This window comes from Bombyx mori, chromosome 5 (assembly GCF_030269925.1).
Source record: "Bombyx mori chromosome 5, ASM3026992v2".
Classification (NCBI taxonomy): Eukaryota; Metazoa; Arthropoda; class Insecta; order Lepidoptera; family Bombycidae; genus Bombyx; species Bombyx mori.
In genome coordinates this window covers 694,031-713,984 of record NC_085111.1, presented here as the reverse complement: position 1 = coordinate 713,984, position 19,954 = coordinate 694,031, and the positions used below count along the sequence as shown (strand labels likewise).

Genomic DNA, 19,954 nt, shown 5'->3' with positions numbered 1-19,954 from the left:
GAAACTCTCAATAACTTCCACGTAACATTCTATAAACAAACCGAAGAGACAAAACGATTCAGACAGACATACATCAATGAAATTGTATTTAGAAGATAAATATACTGGACGGTAGGTACCGTGAAATGACTATTATGAATATATTAGATCAGCTGTGACAATGTAACATAATATTATACATTACGTGTACGCTATGATTCATGCTTCAAGTAGAATACTATGAGTACATATAATCAATAATTAGTTTTCGAGATGAGGGAAGGTTAAGCAGAAAATAATCGATCTCTTCCATGACACCGAAAATTGCAAAGAATTCGAGTTGTCGAAACTTGTGAATTACTGGTGGTAGGACCTCTTGTGAGTCCACGTGGGTGAGTACCACCACCCTGCCTAATTCTGCCGTGAAGCAGTAATGCGTTTCGGTTTGAAGGGTGGAGCAGCCGTTGTAACTATACTTAAGACCTTAGAACTTATACCTCAAGGTGGGTGGCGCATTTACGTTGTGGATATCTATGGGCTCCAGTAACCGCTTGACACCAGGTGGGCTGTGAGCTCGTCCAGCCATATAAGCAATAAATAAAAAAAAAATAATAATCATTGGTTTATACCGTAACAGGTATTTCAAAAATTCAATTTAATTTAAATAAATATTCTTTTCGCTTTCTCCATTTACGTTTCAACTCACATCGGTTGTTAAAAGCTCATCGTTAAAGATAACACTGCATTCTTTAATAACTTAAATACGTACCATATGCTGATACTATGACAAGCAGTCATTTACGTAAAGCATTTTACGCGGTAAACCAAAATTATTGATGAGAGTTTGTACATCAACGAAAGTTCTCGAAATAATTCCAAATCCAGGTTTCTGCTAAGATGCTACAGTTCTCCAGCGCTAATTTCTAAGTAATAAACCCAATACGTGTTCATGAATGACTTTCACGATTTAAAAATAATATCGTGGTACAAAATTAAATACACGTGTGGCTATAGAGCGGGTTGTATCTGACCAATTGACCCACTGGTTTGTGGTATTGATGGTCTGGGGAACTGTTTTGCACGAAGTGGGCTGTAAACTCGTCTCGGCCAAACCATACCCAAAAAATGCTCCTAATATAAAGAAAACCATGGTCGACAGATAAAAAGGTTGTTAAGATGCGTGAATTATCTTTATTCTGGTTCTTTATATTTATATCAATAACAAGATTGTGTTTATGTCTTCATCCGATTTCTCCAGTATTGTAATCGGCTTCCCGGAGTGCCATTGTTGTCAGCCTCGGGTTCAACAAACTCTTCTTTTTTATTACGTACTTTGTTTTACGAAAAGTTTAATGATCGAAATGAAATGAAGTTGGTTTATTGCAAATTAATTATGGTATGAATTTTAATGAAACACGATGAAATAAGTTAGCGTCCTAAAATAGTGGGAATTGCAATGATACTTCAATGAGCTTCTTGTTAGATCCCGAGAGGACACATGCAAGATTATTGTGAATTTATTTCATTAAGCAAAACCAGATTGAATACTAAATGAACTAATTCAAACAATTCTCAGAATTTCATTCCTCTCGCTCCCGCCAGAAAGTTTGTTTTAGTGTCATTAATTTTGCCATGCAACATGAATTGAATTCTTAGCATACGTTGAACACGTGATTCTTACAGACTTACAAACTGAACGCGACAGGAATATCACATTCAATTTTCACAATACATTAACTCTACTCGTAATCAAACAGTTAGAAAAATGTTGTGAGATCATGTCTACCAACAGACGATCGATCGGACCTAATATTGCGATTAAACAATGTCAGATCTCCAATTATGAGAAATAGTGAGAATCTTTACAGTTATATACCGCTAAGTGGCGACTCAGCGATGAGAAAATCGTACGAGCACCAAACAGAAACAAAGTATACAAAAAAATCGTATATCAAAACGGATGCTACGATAACAAACAAAATACAACTAACTATTCAAACAGTCATTATTTCACAAGGAAAAACAGGTTTCCGATACCGACACAAGCTATTTAGTTACGGGGAAACGGAGACGTGATTCATTCTAAAATTATTTCCCGTGTTACAGACGATTCCAGTTCAAACTTTAAGTATTTTACTCTATATTTTCATACAATTGCTGCATATTATAAAGCCCTTTTTAACGTTTTGAGGCACTCATCATATCACAGAGTATGTGCGCGATACTGCATTGAGCCGTATCTATATTCAAATGTTAAGCGTAGTAAAAGAAGTTGTGATAGCAGATAGTATTGGTAGACTTACTAAGCCTGATCTCATCATCATCAAGTTATGGTGTGATGACATTTCAAACATTTCATTGAATAAATATTGAAATGATCACAAACCCTTGAGGTCGCTCGTTGGCGCTCATCCTGTCCGCGCGACGTTTCTTGCAGGTGTTGCAGTTTAGGGTTGGAGCTCCGCCCTCCCACACTCCACTCTTCCAGAATATTAGACGACCCTCACTGTCCATGAGGGTGCGGAAATCACACTATCCCATACATAGCGATTTTCAAAATACGGAGATTGTCGCCAGCAAAATTATATCGGTGAAGGCGTCAAAGATTCAGCTCTTTACACAATCTTCAAGATCACTGGTGCACCGTAACTCGTGAACGTCTCTTCACAAATGCATGCGATAGTTTATTTGTCGTGTAAACATACGACATGCCTATCGTTTGACATGGGGTTTACGGTCCATGTGGCATTCGACACACATGTGTGCATTAGATAAGCATTTTGTATCGATGAAAATATCGTCTAGAAAACGCATCGAACCATTAAAGTTTTTGGGTTTTTCAACAGTTTACATAACAACCAAACTGCGAGACAATCTTGATGAGAACAACAAAACTTTACGCCGAAAATAAACATGTGTATCTTTTGTAAAGATTATTATTAGCTCATTTTATATGGGAGACAGCGTGTCCGCCCTCGTCGACGTCACAAACCAGACTGCGTGAAGTGAACCCAAAAGCAATTTACTTCAGGTTTCACAGCATTCGAGTGCTCAGAGTTCAAAACTCGGTCTAGACAGTATTCAGATGTCTAGATATTGCAAGAAAAACGAAATCTAAAATTCAATGAGTCTTTTACATTATATAAATAAGTATTAACTTGACATAAAACAACAGAACGATTCTGGCAAGCGATTAATGAAATAAATATTTTAGTGGAAGGTAGGTAGTCCCATACTTCTCAGATGTTCAAAATTCCTAAACACCACAACTCACACATCTCTACAAAGTTATTTCACGAAATAATGACATATCGAAACGGGCACGTGAGCTCTAGTTATATGATGATGCGGGGTGTTGGTCTATCTATAAATAAATTTCTAACTAGCTACAACATTACAACTCTAACCTTTTTATTCGTTTTTTTTAGCACCAACAAATATAAGTTTGAGGTCGTAAATAGCAAGTATTGGGTATCACGAAAAAGATACGGAGACCCAGGCGTATATTTTGGCAAATCGATACTAAATATTTAGTAGCGATTCGGTAGCCACGTGAAGTCTATTTACCACTAACCTAACCGATACTTCCATCCGACCGTTGTTGGAATGGGAGAAATCGTAGAATGACGATTCATTTCTTATTTTTCTGTGATGGATAAAAGTGTATGGTATCACTCAAAATGTGGATAAAAGTGTACGGTATCACTCAAAAGCAAGTTAACTATATTAAGTGTTTATAATAATATTTTATTGACGACAAAATGACAACTGAATGCTCATTATTGTCTAACTTAGGTAGTACTTAACGTATTGTAAATATCTAATTAACTACATCAAAATATTTTATACGGAAAGAAAAAGGAAATTAAAAAACCGCGCTACAAGACGTAGCTATCAATGAGGGTATCTTAAGAAAAATATGTACTAGTGTTTTAGAAGAACCCAAAATCATATTTAATTGAACAATGCCCAAAGAAAAACAAACATAATTTGCAGCCCATTAGAAAAAGCAAGGGTAATATAGTTTCAATTACAAGTATGATTAATGCCGCTTCGAATGACATAGAGGCATAAATTAAAGATAAGTTTGAGATTCATCCACAACGGCTGGACGTTGTAACTGAGTTCTGTAAAATATACCAATCGGTCCAAAACATCATCGTCTATATTGTCTGTACAATCGGCAAATGACATGATCCTAAAACACAGCTAATAATTAGACAAGCTGTACTTGAATATACTAACGTGATTCAATTGCGAAAAGTATGAAATGAAATCATGAAATCACCTAAGATTATTAATTACCAAAACATGCGATTACCATTACCATTCAAATTGTCAACAATCAGGATATTAGTTGGGCTCACAGAACAACGAATATAAAAATGAATGGACAAAATAAGTTTTCGGTAGCTATGTTCATAATCTCATAAACGAACACCTACAAGAACATCATCTAATTACTAAAGCAAAATGATAACAGGCGTTTCGTTAAGACCAAAATAGCAGAACAGTCGGCAAAACGGTTTTGTTTTCGTTTACCACCGACCAGTTCAATGAACGGAGAGCCTGCGTCCGAACCAATGCCGCTTGTGTTTCATACATTGTTATGTTAAGTACACAGTTTACGGAACTCAGGAAACATTACTCGTAGAATAGCTCTGCTTATAGTGGTAGACTCTTAGGCGTTACTGCACAATATACAACGCTCGAGTTGCAGTGGTGTTCTTTTACAACAAAGACAAATTATTCGGACCTTGAGCCTACCTTGACGGAAGGTTATTTTTTAATGCGGACGTTGTAATTCTACAACAAAATCTATAAAATAAAACTGGATAAATTAATTTATAGCTTAGTAACCAAATTGCTAGAAAGGATAACGGAAGCTTGGTGAAGCTAATGGTCACTGGCAAGACGCTGACCAGACCCGCCCTACTCTCGACACCACAGTTCATGATTCTCTACACTCGGCGGCAGATAGAAGCAAAGGATCGTCGTGGCTTAAAGGATGAGACGTCCGGTGCATTCGTGTTGAGCGATGAACCGGTGTTCGAATCCCAGGCGGGTATCAATTTTTCTAATGAAATACATTGACTTCCACGGTGAAGGAATAACATCGTGTATTAAAAATAAAACCCGCAAAATTATAATTTGCGTAATTAATGGTGGTAGGACTTCTTGTGAGTGAGTCCGCACGGGTAGGTACCACCACTCCGTCTATTTCCCTATTCCTATTTCCCCGTCCGAAATAAAATATAAAAAAATGCGTAGAATGATCCAGAATAAACTCTTGTTGCGAGGAGGTGGTCACGACCCTCAGTATTGAAGAAACCGAAGCCAGACGAAGAAGAAGAAAATTAAATGACCAACTGCATTTATTAACACACTTCACGCTATATACGTTTTATTGATTAACGTAGATAGGCCATGTGGCGTGAAATGCTACGGAGGCACACAGTCAGCCCAAAGTGGATATCACCTTGAGTCACGGTCGCGATTGCATTGAAGTAACGGTTATATGACGCTTGAAACAGAAACGCATGATTACTTCGCGCTTATAATATACACTAAGTACCGACATACAAAATGAAAGAGAAAAACTGAAAACAGTGGTGGAACTCGCACAACAGATATGAGTTCTATGTCTCGGTTCCAGTGGCGGTAGCACCAGTAATTGCGCTAATTATAATTTTTTCGGGTTTGGTTTTCGATTCCTTCACCATGGAAATTATTCCTAAATATTTGTCAAACACATATTTAATTAGAATAATGGTAAATGGCTGCGGTTTTCTTTTTTTATTGCTTATATGGACGAGCTGACAGCGCTGGTGTTAAGTGGTTACTGGAGCCCATAGACATCTACAACGTAAATGTGCCACCCACCTTGAGACATAAGTACTAAGGTCTCAGGTATAGTTACAACGGCTGCCCCACCCTTCAAATCGAAACGCATTACTGCTTCACGGCAGAAATAGGCGAGGTGGTGGTACCTACCCATGCGGATTCACAAGAGGTCCTACCATTAGTAAAAAAATATTTGAACTAGGTATTCGAACACCGTTGCATCGCTTGATGCGAGTGCACCGGGCGTCTTATCCTTTAGGCCACGATGACTCTAAATATGTAAATAATCTGCAATAAGCATCAGTTATAAACAGATATGCTGTAAGATGTGGCAGTTTAGGTGTGTCCTTCACTGAGGGCAGTTTCTAATCAATAGATCAACACGTTCATAATATTATAATAATGGCCTTATATTTTAGACGTTTATTGTAGCTTTATTTGTTAATTAAGTGGTCATTCGTTTTCATATCTTTCCAGTCCTTTCTGAGTCCCAGTCTCTGGAAACCTATAAGTGTTCCTCATTTTCCTTTCGAAGACCGAAATTCCAAAAGAAGTCTCTTGAAACTAATACGTCATTCCGAAGAACGTTAAACATCGGCGAGATTCTTGTAAAGAACTGAAAAGGGAGCACACACACTCTCGGACGAACGAGACAGGTCAAATGAGATCGACGACCCAGAAACACTGAGCGAATGAAGCGACGAACGTTAATCCCGCTTTCCGATACGAGACCCCCACGCGCAAGCTATTCGCGAATTTACACTAGTTTCTAAAACTACTGGGAGCTATTGACGAAACTAAACCAGTCAATTTGAACGGCTCTATCTATTAACCGTAGTTGTCGCGGGTGGGCACTGTTTCTGTGTACAACGAGAATGCCGTTTATCTAATCCAGGGATTCCCAAACTTATTTTGTCTACTGTCCACTTTGAAAATAAATAAATTTTTAGCGCCCCCATTTTTTCACCTACTTAAAAACCACTATAGCGAGAGCTCAATCGGTGTCTAAGAGTCCTCCTAGATGAAATTACAAATCGCCTCACAAGTCTCTACACAACGTCCCTTTTTTTTTCTCTTACCGCTCCCTTTGGGCCTACAGTGCCCACAAGGGGATGTTATCGCCCACTTTGGGAAATATCTAATCCAACTATTGCGTGGACATGAATCAATGATATTCTGAACTTCAAATCGTCGCAAGATGGACTAAACGGTTTACAGCTCATAATATAAAAGCGATTCAGTCAAATTGAATTATCTTACATCATCAATTCGTGAATAAACTTGTCATCTTGAACTCATAGTAAAAAGCCACAAGTACAAAAAGAAGCAAATATATAGGCCGCAAAATCCGCAGTGCTGATTCACTCGGGGTCATTGAAGGCACGTCCTTAGCGGTTAACAATAAACAATGCAGTGCATAATCAAAGTTCCATACTATCCGACGTGTCAACTGGACACTTATTCCGGTGATAACATGAAAGTTGCTTATTTGACTCGCTTACTGCTGTGGCGATATTCGACCTCATTTTATAACCCAGATTGATTTCTTTGCGGAATATTGATTGTCAGCTAAATTATTTATTACGTGTGCACTAGCGATACGACCAGTTAATAATTTGCAAACCAATTGATTATTTTATATCAACCGGCCTGCCATTAAAAAAAAAGGGAAATTTTATTTGCAAAAACTGATATTCCTCTTGCGTTTATCTTTCGCAAAGTATCCACGACCTTCACTTATGAGATATTTTGCTTTTTAATACGCTTTTATTAGCTTCAAACGTATGTATGTATGTTTGTAACGGAAATTTGGTATACTTATTAAGGATCGATGACAATTCAATATTTAAAAAAATATTGAAAAAATTGAAATTCAACTATTAAAAAATGAAAAATAAACAATAGTTTTAAAAAACTAGCAAAATACGCTTTTAAAAGCGTGGGGTGCATGGTATAAGTAGTTATAAATATTTTATGAACAGATATAATATCCTGAAAAGCACCCCGCGCTTTTTTACAATACAATCATTTTTTCTTACACTATTTTTAATTCAAAATTATTAAAATTTATTTGCTATTTTTTAGTTGGATTTTCTATAAAAGCGTATTTTATTAGTTTTTTTAAACTATTTTATTATTTTTTATTATTACAATGGTCATGGCTGACCTTTAAGATGCCACGCCACACTATTCTCATTGCATAAAGTCTTTGTAACCACTCTCTCACAATAAGCGGTAGGCAGCGGCTTGGCTCTGCCCCTGGCATTGCTGAAGTCCATGAGCGACGGTAACCACTCACCATCAGGTGAGCCGTATGTATGCTCGTCTGCCTACAAGGGCAATAAAAAAATAAATAAAAAAAAAACGTTTAATTCGCATTGATACAATTAAGACTTCGTGTGGCAAAACAGGCGATATAATTCAAATTCTGATATCTCCGAATTGATTCACCGTATATGGACTGTGATTTTATCCGCTCCTCTAAACAAACAAAACTGATTTCGATTTATCTAAACACTAGCGACCCGCCCTCGCTTCGCGTCGGAAACATTAAAACACATATGAAACAAACAAAAAAAATTAAAAAAAAAAAAAAAAAAAGTAGCCTATGTTCATCAGGGACAATGTCGGCTTCTAATGGAAAAATAATTTTTCAAATCGGTCCAGTAGTTTCGGAGCCTATTCGAAACAAACAAACAAACAAATCTTTCCTCTTTATAATATTATTAGTATTAGTATAGAAGTATAGATATAGATGTGAAATGTTGTTTACGGCTATACTTTCAACCAAGTTGATTCAGGCCTTTAATCACAGCGGGAGTGGCCCTCGTCGTCGGAAGGATAAGGAGGCTGGGTCTCGACGTGGCGCTCAATAAATCCGAGGCTCTGTGGTTTCACGGGCCGCGGAGGGCGCCACCCGTTGACACCCACATCGTGGTTGGAGGCGTCCGGATAGGGGTCGGGGTGCAGTTGAAGTACCTCGGCCTCGTGTTGGACAGCCGGTGGGCCTTTCGTGCTCACTTTGCGGAGCTGGTCCCCCGATTGATGGGGACGGCCGGTTCTTTGAGCCGGCTGCTCCCGAATATTGGGGGACCGGATCAGGTTGTGCGCCGTCTCTACGCGGGGGTGGTGCGATCGATGGCCCTGTACGGTGCACCTGTGTGGGCTGAGCCGCGCAACCGGGCCACTATGGCTCGGTTCTTGCGCCGGCCGCAGCGCACCGTTGCCATCAGGGTCATCCGCGGATATCGCACCGTCTCCTTCGAGGCGGCGTGTGTTTTGGCGGGGACGCCGCCATGGGAGCTGGAGGCGGAGTCGCTCGCTGCCGACTATCGGTGGCGCAGCGAGCTTCGTGCTCGGGGCGTGGCGCGTGTCCCCGAGAGTGAGCTGCGGGCGCGGAAGGCCCATTCTCGGCGGTCCGTGCTCGAGTCGTGGTCGAGGCGATTGGCCAACCCCACGTGGGGGCTACGGACCGTCGAGGCGGTTTACCCGGTCTTTGATGACTGGGTGAATCGTGGCGAGGGACGTCTCACCTTTCGTCTGGTGCAGGTGCTGACCGGGCACGGATGCTTCGGGAAGTACCTGCGCCGGATAGGGGCTGAGCCGACGACGAGGTGTCACCATTGTGGACACGACCTGGACACGGCGGAGCATACGCTCGCTGTCTGCCCCGCTTGGGAGGTGCAGCGCCGTGTCCTGGTCGCAAAGATAGGACCTGACTTGTCGCTGCCTGGCGTCGTGGCGTCGATGCTTGGCAGCGATGAGTCATGGAAGGCTATGCTCGACTTCTGCGAGTGCACCATCTCGCAGAAGGAGGCGGCGGGGCGAGTGAGGGAAAGCTCTCCTCACTACGCAGAAACCCGCCGCCGCCGAGCAGGGGGTCGGGACCGGGGTCGTATCCGTGACCTGGCCCCCTAAGAGCTAGGGGTCCCACCCGTTTTGTGCGGGGAGGGACCCAGACGAGGGGTGGCGTGCTCTGCACGCTCACCCGCAATAGGAAGCCGGGTGATGGTAGACCGCGTTCCCCCGACCGCTCTGGGGGAAGGTGTAACGCGGCGCCATCAAAGCGGGCTCTCGGCCCGCTGAACGAGGGAACCGGTGGTCGTTTCGCTGGCGGCCACCGGTCCGGCGTCCGTGGGACGGTGGGATGGATGTAATGTGCTCTGCGTCAACCCTGTCCCGCCGTTTCAATAGCCCCGACTGGGCTCCGGCCCGGTCCGAGGTAGGGCGCCGGTTGTGAGCGGCAGGAGTTTTTAGTGAGGTTCAACTCCCACATACCCCACCTGCCGCGCGGGTGGGGATCCGGCGATTTTCTCCTGTGGAAAAAAAAAAAAAAAAAAAAAAAAAGGCCTTTAATCAACATAGCAGACGCAGCAAGTTTGCTACTGAACATTGGATAAGTCTTCACTATAGAATTACTGGGCAACTGGATTGGCAATTAGTGGGCAACTGGAAGAACGTTCTTGTGAACATTGCAAATATTATAGTCCATGAGATCGGTTTGTATATTATCTCTGCCTTGAACTAATTTATTTCGTCGCAAAGAAAGTCATATAATGGAATATTCGAATCAAAATATTTTATTACCAATCTTATCAAATTCTTCAGTTCTTTAAATTTTATTTTTGTAATCCGAATAAGATGATGGAGCTCTTTTCAAATATTTAAGGGCACCTAAATTTTATTTTGCTTTTAATTTTGATTATTTCTCTTTCATAGCACTTGACATGTCATTGTGTGCAAATGGCATTTTCTCGAGCCGTTTCGCAAGAATCCATATTTTTTTAATTTCTAAAACACACCGTAGCTATTCTAGTCTTGAAACTTAGTTTGTAGAGATCTTTAATATTGAATGAATGAATGATTTATTTTATTTCAGACAACAATAAGTCCATATGTGTACAAAGTATCATTGAAACATACTTAAAATTAACAAAGCCAATCAAATAAAAAAGATACATTTATTAAAAGTAGTTATCAGTTGAATACATTTCAAATATTCCATTCCACTGATACCTACTTCGAACTAACCATTATTATTATTATTATTGTTTAGTCCGCAAGTGAACCATGGTACAGTCATAACGGTCTGTTAATGCGTTCAGGATGCTGTTAGGGCTGACCCGGACCCGGCCAATCAGGGATGTGCACCTTTTCCGCATGAAAGGGTGGCACGTTTACAGACATTCAAAATGTAAGCTACAGACTACCAATTGGCACCAAGGTATTTTGTAGATTCAGATTTTAGAGTAACTCAGTAATTTCAGTCCTTACAAGGAAAAAAATATACTTGAGATCGATCTACAATAAAACTTGAAGATTCCTGAGCGCCATGAAATGCTAACAACATTTGAGAAAAGTTCTTAGCGGTAATTGGTGACTTGGTTGTGCATCATGGACACAAAATATGGTCATCTGCCTACGAAGGCAATAGAAAGGACCAGAGAGCTTTATTATCTTAGTTCCTGGTTCGTTCATTAATTTCGATAGGCTACAATTAAACAAAGAAACTTAAAACAAGATAGTATCGCTTACATTAATTTTCGTTTCTGAGAATATAACATTTAATGACTTTATTTAATTCGACGAGATGGTTAAAACAAGTTCTGAATTTACATTACGAACTTGCAAAAAAATTAAGAACAATGAACTACTTTTTATACGAATTCCTAAACATCTCATCGTAGATCTCACCATGATAGGCAAAAGTTTAATTTTTAAATATAACTTTTATTTTTAAACTGTAAGGGAATTTTAGTTAAGAAGAATATTACCCACTGAGTTTCTCGCCGGATCTTCCCAGTGAGTCGCGATTCCGATCCGGTAATAGATAGGGATAGATAGAGAACAAAAAGAAAATTTTTTGAATTCATGTGACTTAGTAAATTCAAATTTATTACCTAAGGTCAAATGGTGGTTTACTTGTGGTAGGACCTCTTGTGAGTCCGCGCGGGTGGGTACCACCACCCTGCCTATTTCTGCCGTGAAGCAGTAATGCGTTTCGGTTTGAAGGGTGGGGCAGTCGTTGTAACTATACTTGAGACCTTAGAACTTGTATCTCAAGGTGGGTGGCGCATTTACGTTGTGGATGTCTATGGGCTCCAGTAACCACTTAACACCAGGTGGGCTGTGAGCTCGTCCAGCCACCTAAGCCATAAAAAAAAAATTGTGTACTTAATTTCTTCCGACTATTCCGACTTCCGAATTAGAAGACAACCATGTAGGTACACAGTCACAGCTTCTTAAGACTACTTCCGCGTCATACGTTCTTAGTAGTAACATTTCCAATATCTTTCCTATTTCTGCCGCGAATCAGCTATGCGTTCCAATTTAAAGAGAGTTCGAAGGTTACTTCTTTATTATTTTACTCTGTTCGAAACCGACATTTTGTTCCTATGTACTGTGTGTTTTACACTTTCGGTACATCGATGTTTCATACTTATTTGTTATTTCTTTTAATCAAGTAAATAGTCTAAGTTTAGACTTCAAGGATTTATCTCTGTAGATTTAACTAACGAATTTTTCTTCCCTACCTAAGCTGGTATCCTTTATAGTTTATAGGCTATGCCAGCGTAACCGAGCGGAGTCCAACGATAGATATTGTGCGAGGTCAGTGATTGAATGGCTGATCAATCAATAGCACTAAACGAAAACGAGGACAAAAAAAGAGTTCCGTACGACCTTTATCACAACGAAGCCGATACTTTCGGACATCTCATGAATTTAGCTAATATTATCTATACTAATATTATAAAGAGGAAAGATTTGTTTGTTTGTTTGTATTGAATAGGCTCCAAAACTACTGAACCGATTTGAAAAATTATTTCACTGTTTGGAAGCTACACTATTCCCGAGTGACATAAATCTTTTTTGAAAAATATTAAGGATCCTTACTACAACTCCAATAATGAACTCAAGGTGTAAAAAAATTATCTAAAATATTCTTTACATCGCATGTCCTGCGAAAACTATTGACGATAGAATAAAATAATGTACTTCGACTTAATAGAACACATTATTATTTACTAAAAGTGTCGCGACAGCATATGTCTAACTATTATAGTTGTGCTGCAAAAAATGTTCTTTTATTTAAAAAAATAAAACAACGGCAAATATCGTTGAAATTTTTGTTCAAGACCCGTGCGGAGCTGATGCTGGCCGCTATTTATACTAAAACGAATTACGACAATATTTTGATACACTTTACGTTTTCTAAAACGTATAGTATATAATAATGTAAAGGTTCGATAACCACAAATCAAGCGTAAGGCGAATGAGATGGCACAAAACAATAATTTCCACTACTATATATTAATATCACAATTTACTTAGTCTTCCAGCACCGTCTCATTTTAGTTCTCCTCAAAATTTCATGCACTTTTTATATCAAAAGACATCTCAAACCGATCAAATGGGATAAGTACGAAACATAGACATAAAACTTTCAGAAGAGACTGCCTTTTGTCTTAGTATTAAATAATTAAATTTCAGATAGATATATTTCTGGGTTGAGTGACCGTAAGACTGACAGAAAGAGACAAAAATTCAAATAGGCCGCAGCGTAAAATATTTGTTGTCATTGCGAAACTGGTTTCCTGTCGTACCGCTGTTTCACACGGAGAAAGTTGTCCTGGCGAATTTATTTGCATGAAGTGGATAAAATCATGTTTAATTGGATTTGTAGTCCAAATGCAATATCACTAGTCCCTCTAAGCCGGGAGAGCGCTGGTTGTATACTGTTCACAGATGCACCTGTTAACACTAATTGCAATGTTAATGATAAGGGCGGAATTCGCGTTACAGCTGATCCGATGTCTTCCAGCTTACGCTTATAAATTATGAAGACGGGCAGACGAACTCATGGCCCTCCTGATATCAACTAGTCATACGCCTTGAAGTCCAATTATCAATTGCAATCGAACTAAACGAAAGGGTGGAAAGTGTGCAGGTTCACAACAAATAAATAATGTTTGTTTGTTATAAACAAATGAGAACAGTTTCATATCGAATCGTCAACACTTCCTATGCTGGATGCAGTAGATAATAAAATTATCAATAGTCTGCTTTTTTAAGCAGTATGCATGATACTGATAAATATTTTACATGCATATAATTTTAATGTGTTTTAGTTTGATAGGTTGAAGTTATCGTAGCCTAAAGGTTAAGACACCGGTGTATTCCTATTAATCTATGTTTCTTGTCCATATTCTTAGACTGGTACCAAATATTCTATAGAAATACATAATTAACATTCCAACTACTGCATATTGTAATGGTTATAAACTGCATGGGACATCATAACCTTATATATACTAGTGGTCCCCCGGTAGTCGAAATTCGACTATAATTAATTGAAATTATAAGTTTGTACACTATTATGATTCTATTGTCAAAGGCTATTTATTATACCTCTATAATCACAAATTTCGCTAAGACTACACTTTAGACCAGTGATGGGCAAAGTACGGCCCGCGGAGGTATTTAATCCGACCCGCCGAGAGTCCATCCATCCTAAATATTCTAGTCGGCAATTTAGCGCGTAAAATAAAATCTGACGTTTATAATTGAAAATCTTCGAATTTTTAATGAAAGCTCCAATTCGTCAGGGCTGTTTTGAGCTTTCATTATCTCATAATTAACTTGCCATAATTATAATTATCTCGACAGCCTGTCACAGGTATTAGTTTATTTATTTGAAAAAAAACATTCTTTTTACCTATCTATCACACGCTTCACGTCTCACACGCCTAACAAGGCTTAAAAGGTATTTTGTTTATTAAATAGCTTTAATACAAAATGCATTTTTTCTATAATTTTGGCCCTCCTCTAGAATTTCTTAAACTTTGTGGCCCGCCATTAAAAATGTTTGCCCACCGTTGCTTTAGACAAATATTAATAAAGACAAACAATATTTAATCTATTCTCAATTTGACCATAGACTGTGAGCAATAAGACCATATGAGCAATAAACCAATAGTATGCATGCATGTGTGTCAAATACATAGTAGAGTGATTAATGTATTTATTTATTGATTTCATATCGACGCTTGAAAGGCAAAAGTGACTAAGAGACAATAACTGCTTTGTACATAAATGATAGGCAATAACCATATTCGATGCGCAAAAAATATATATTTCTAGGTCTATTAAAATTATTTCAATCCTACCGCTACTAGCTAGATTCTACTACAGCTAGGTTCGTTAAAATAAATTTTGTTTTCAGGTATTTCAACTTTAAATTAGTCTACTGTAAAGTTCACGCATTGTCGCTTAGTCACGTTTGCCTTTCAAGCATCGATATATTTTTTAAGCATAACTTAATAAAATATTAGCATTCTGCCCTCCTTCTCTATATTCTCTATAAGGGTGGGAAATTTCACATTCCTCCGTCTGTGCAAATTTTCGTAAAGAAGGGAACAATGTTTTAGCTTCACGTATTAATATATAGATTGGGATAGATGGATTACTGATGCCCAACAGCCTTCTAGTTACACCAGGACAGGTGGGCGAGCTCAGGCTCAGCCAGAAGTGGACCCTACAGCTCATATCTAGGTGAGCTTTTATGATACTCTTGAATACACTAAACTTAAATCTTTAGTGTGTTCTCTAAAATAATATATGCTTAGTTTTTAGTTAGTTCTCAGTTTTTTACTGATGGTAGGAGCTCTTGTGAATCCACACAGGTAGGTACCACCACTCTGCTTAATTCTGCAGTGAAGCAGTAATGCATTTCGGTTTGAAGGGTGGGGCAGCCATTGTAACTGTACTTGAGACCTAAGAACTTATATCTCAAGGTGGGGTAATTACGTTGTAGATGTCTATGGGCTCCAGTAACCACTTAACACCAGGTGGGCTGTGAGCTCATCCACACATCTAAGTAATAAAAAAATAAATAAATAAAATATGTCTTCAATAAACCCCCTGAATAAATAATCTAGTACTGATGTCTCTGGCAAAAATTATCTTTTATGAAATAAACTTAATAAATAACTTGTAAATAAGTAGAATATAAAATCTACAAATTAACTATTTATTTTATTCTATTACATTCTTAACACCAATTATATTATTTAATATATCGGTGGAAAACAATTATTATCCTGGTTTTAAAAACATGACAAATAATTTAAACATGATGTCCTATCCTATCATGCTTATTGTACGAGGCAATTATACATATTTATTGAAATTGTACTGCTGCTTAGCAGTTTTAAAGATAGAAATCATTGACATATCTTGAGTCAGTGCACCTATTGCTATAAAGATGCATTTGAGTACATTTCATTTTTACTTATGCCATTAAGTCTTTAATCGTATGTCTCAAGGTAAGCAGGCAAGGTAGGCATTTTGCACTGTAAGGATTCCAGTAATACTTAAAATCAGACCATAGATACAGATACAGATATAGACAACTAAACCCAATTTGATAAGCTCGAGAATGTATTTATATATGTATTCCTATATATTTAAGACCTATACACATAACACAATCTTTAAAAAAGGCCATGCATCTAAAATATATGCAAAAAAATATTGTGTATTAATTCGTCTGCTGAAGGTAGGAGACAGCCACAGCCTGACAAATTAACTCTCAGTGTTTTATGTGACATTTTTTAAATACTTAGCAGGTAACAAATACAGTAAAATACATTCAATATTCATTTAACAAAAATAATTAAATTGTGATGTTTGAATGGAACTTAACTGCTTATTAGGAGATAAAGTTAAGGAGATGCGGAAATATGACAATTAAAATAAATTAAAAAATTTAATTAGCAAATGAATTTTAACTATGGATTGCATTTATTACTGATTATAATGCATATATATTGTTCGTGGTTCCTTTACCTCAAATTGAGATACGAAATAAAATTACTTAAGTATAGAAAACACACAAGACAAAAATGTTCTAATGACCTAACATAACATTCCTACTTTTGGAGAGCATCTTATAGTTTCCCGGTTTAAATTGGGTAGAAATTTTAAATGTTCATAATTTAACAGCTAGATAAACTTGTCATTAGTTTAAAAGAACAAGATATATTATTAATAGAATTTATTGTCATCTTTCTTACCTTTTTGATGAGGTTTCCGTCATTTTTGCTTATCACTTTTAACGATCACGAAATGTTTGATGTACAAATAATGAACATTATATAATAAAGAAAATGAAATAAAAACTTAGGTATTTCAATTTTTGTCACTGATGTATTTGAAAACAAAACTAAACAATTTAAAACCAGAAAAATGTTGACACCCGCGTTACCCGCTACCATAGATCATACACTTAATATATTTGACCGCTACAGTTTTTTTCTCTGTTAAAAAAAGGAAGGAAACGATAACTGAAAACGTCAAAGTCAAATATTTTTTTAAGGGATTTTATGACCTGGTAACTGAGACCTTTAAGTCATAAAATAAGTTTAATTTATATTCCTATTTTTATGAAAAATTGTATTACGGAGTGAAAATTCAAGGGCGGATCCAGGGGGGGGGTCATGGGGGTCATGACCCCCCCCTGAGCTGGTTCCAGGACCTAGGTGGACCACATATTGAACATAATGATTTAAGGACACAATACTTAGTCTGGCCATAAATACTGTTACAATTAAAAATAAACAAAATATTACATTTGAATTTGGAATCTGTCATTTTTATATGATTGCTCATTGAGTTTTCTCATTTTGGCGCCAATACATTGTACAATATTTTGCGATATTAACATGGAGTGGGGTGATAAAGAAAACCGAATCGCTGTGATTGCATTACGCAAAGTAGGTATGGAGCCAAATGCAATTTTTAAAACTCTCAATACGCTTGGTATTAGTAAAATGTTTGTGTACCGGGCTATTAATAGGTGCAATGAGACCTCCTCTGTTTGTGACAGAAAAATATCTAGCCGTCCACGTAGTGTTCGTACGAAAAAGGTGGTCAAAGCAGTAAGGGAAAGAATTCGAACAAATCCTGTCCGAAAGCAAAAGATTTTATCTCGGGAGATGAAGATAGCACCTACAACCATGTCACGTATTTTGAAAGATGACTTAAGACTTGCAGCCTATAAGAGACCTAGTGGTCATTTCTTAACTGATAATTTAAAAGAGAATGGGGGGTAAAATCGAAACAACTACTGAAACGGTACGCAAAGGGAGGTCATAGAAAAATTTTGTTTACGGATGAGAATTTTTTTATAATTGAGCAACATTTTAACAAACAAAATGACCGTATTTATGCTCAAAGCTCTAAGGAAGCTTCCCAATTAGTCGACAGAGTGCAACGTGGGCACTATCCGACTTCAGTGATGGTTTGGTGGGGTATTAGCTATGAAAGAGTGACTGAGCCATACTTTGGTGAAAAAGGTATCAAAACATCGGCACAAGTGTACCACGATACGATTCTTGAGAAGGTAGTGAAGCCCCTTAACAACACCATGTTCAATAATCAAGAATGGTCCTTCCAGCAAGACTCAGCGTCAGGTCATAAAGCTCGGTCTACGCAGTCTTGGTTGGAAACGAACGTTTCGGACTTCATCACAGCTGAAGACTGACCGTCGTCTAGTCCCGATCTTAATCCGCTGGATTATGATTTATGGTCAGTTTTAGAGAGTACGGCTTGCTCTAAACGCCATGATAATTTGGAGTCCCTAAAACAATCCGCACGATTAGCAGTGAAAAATTTTCCCATGGAAAGAGTGCGTGCTTCTATTGATAACTGGCCTCAACGTTTAAAGGACTGTATTGCAGCCAATAGAGACCACTTCGAATAAGCTTTTTATACTTTAAATTGTTTTATATTTATGTATTAAACTAACACACTGTAAAAGTAATAAATGTTATTTGCAATAGATTTTTTTTTCCTTTGTTTCAGTATTTATGGCAAGACTAGGTATATTGTTGCTCCTTATATTGCTCCTTAATTAATTTAATATAATATAATAACTTTGTATGATGGTAAATGTTTGGGAACAAACGCATCGAAAATTTGAATTTTACCGCGCCACACTCGCGCGCGCTTGTCGACTACGTAACGTCTAGCTAGGCCTAACCTCAAATTGAATCCTAACCTCAATCGGAATCGGAACGACTAAACTTAGGTGAATGAAGTTAGCCCCTCAAAAAAATTTTTTTTTCCTATTTTATACTTATTTTCTATTAATTCGTTTGTTCATCATTTGTTCATGATTGTTCACTGTTAATAATTGTTTGTTCTGCATTTATTTATTTAAAAAATATATTTAAAAATATACCTACAAGTTAGCCCCTCTAATGCAATTTTTAATATTTTTTCATCCTTAATGACTCGTAAATATTCATTTTCGATTGTTCTTATATAAAACACGTTTGTTCTCTTTCAAAATTACTCGTTTTTTGTTTAATTTACTATTTTTATTAGTTGAATAAATGTATGCAAAATATGTGTACTGCGCATGCGTCAACTATAATGCCTAAACTTTTTACGCGGTTTTAATCGTGAAAAAAAAACAAATATAAATCCTGAAGGAGCAATTAATTGGTATACAGTTTAATTAAAAAAAAAAAAAAAATTAAATAATGTGCATTGGCGTTAAGTTAGACCAAATACATTTTTTCCATCCTCCTACTTATCATTATGAAAGTATAAAAAAGATGTTCAGAAGGGAGTTCACATAGGTAATATAAACAAATAAGTAAATATGTTCATTATTTATCTTTCAAGAGATAATATAGGTATACAATAAAATAAGTTTTTTTACACAGTCGAAATTATATTCCTAACATTAGTAAAATAACATTTTAATACGATAGGTAAGAGGATGGAAAAAATGTATTTGGTCTAACTTAACGCCAATGCACATTATTTCATTTATTTATTTTTTAATTTTTTTAATTAAACTGTATACCAATTAATTGCTCCGTCAGGATTTATATTTGTTTTTTTTTCACGATTAAAACCGCGTAGAAAGTTTAGGCATTATAGTTGACGCATGCGCAGTACACATATTTTGCATACATTTATTCAACTAATAAAAATAGTAAATTAAACAAAAAACGAGTAATTTCGAAAGAGAACAAACGTGTTTTATATAAGAACAATCGAAAATGAATATTTACGAGTCATTAAGGATGAAAAAATATTATAAAATTGCATTAGAGGG

General features: G+C 37.3%; 1 protein-coding gene across 3 annotated transcripts in view; it reads right to left on the bottom strand.

Annotated features, from left to right (window-relative positions):
* Positions 1-16,921, bottom strand: part of HPO (serine-threonine kinase-like protein) — a 32,420-nt gene extending 15,499 nt beyond the window's left edge. For 2 of the 3 annotated variants that reach the window (XM_038010794.2, XM_038010795.2), the window contains exon 1: positions 2,366-2,972. In XM_038010794.2, the coding sequence (XP_037866722.1) occupies positions 2,366-2,493 (128 nt within the window). In that variant the 5' untranslated portion in view covers positions 2,494-2,972. 3 annotated transcript variants of the gene reach the window in all.
* Positions 16,922-19,954: the final 3,033 nt, after the last annotated feature.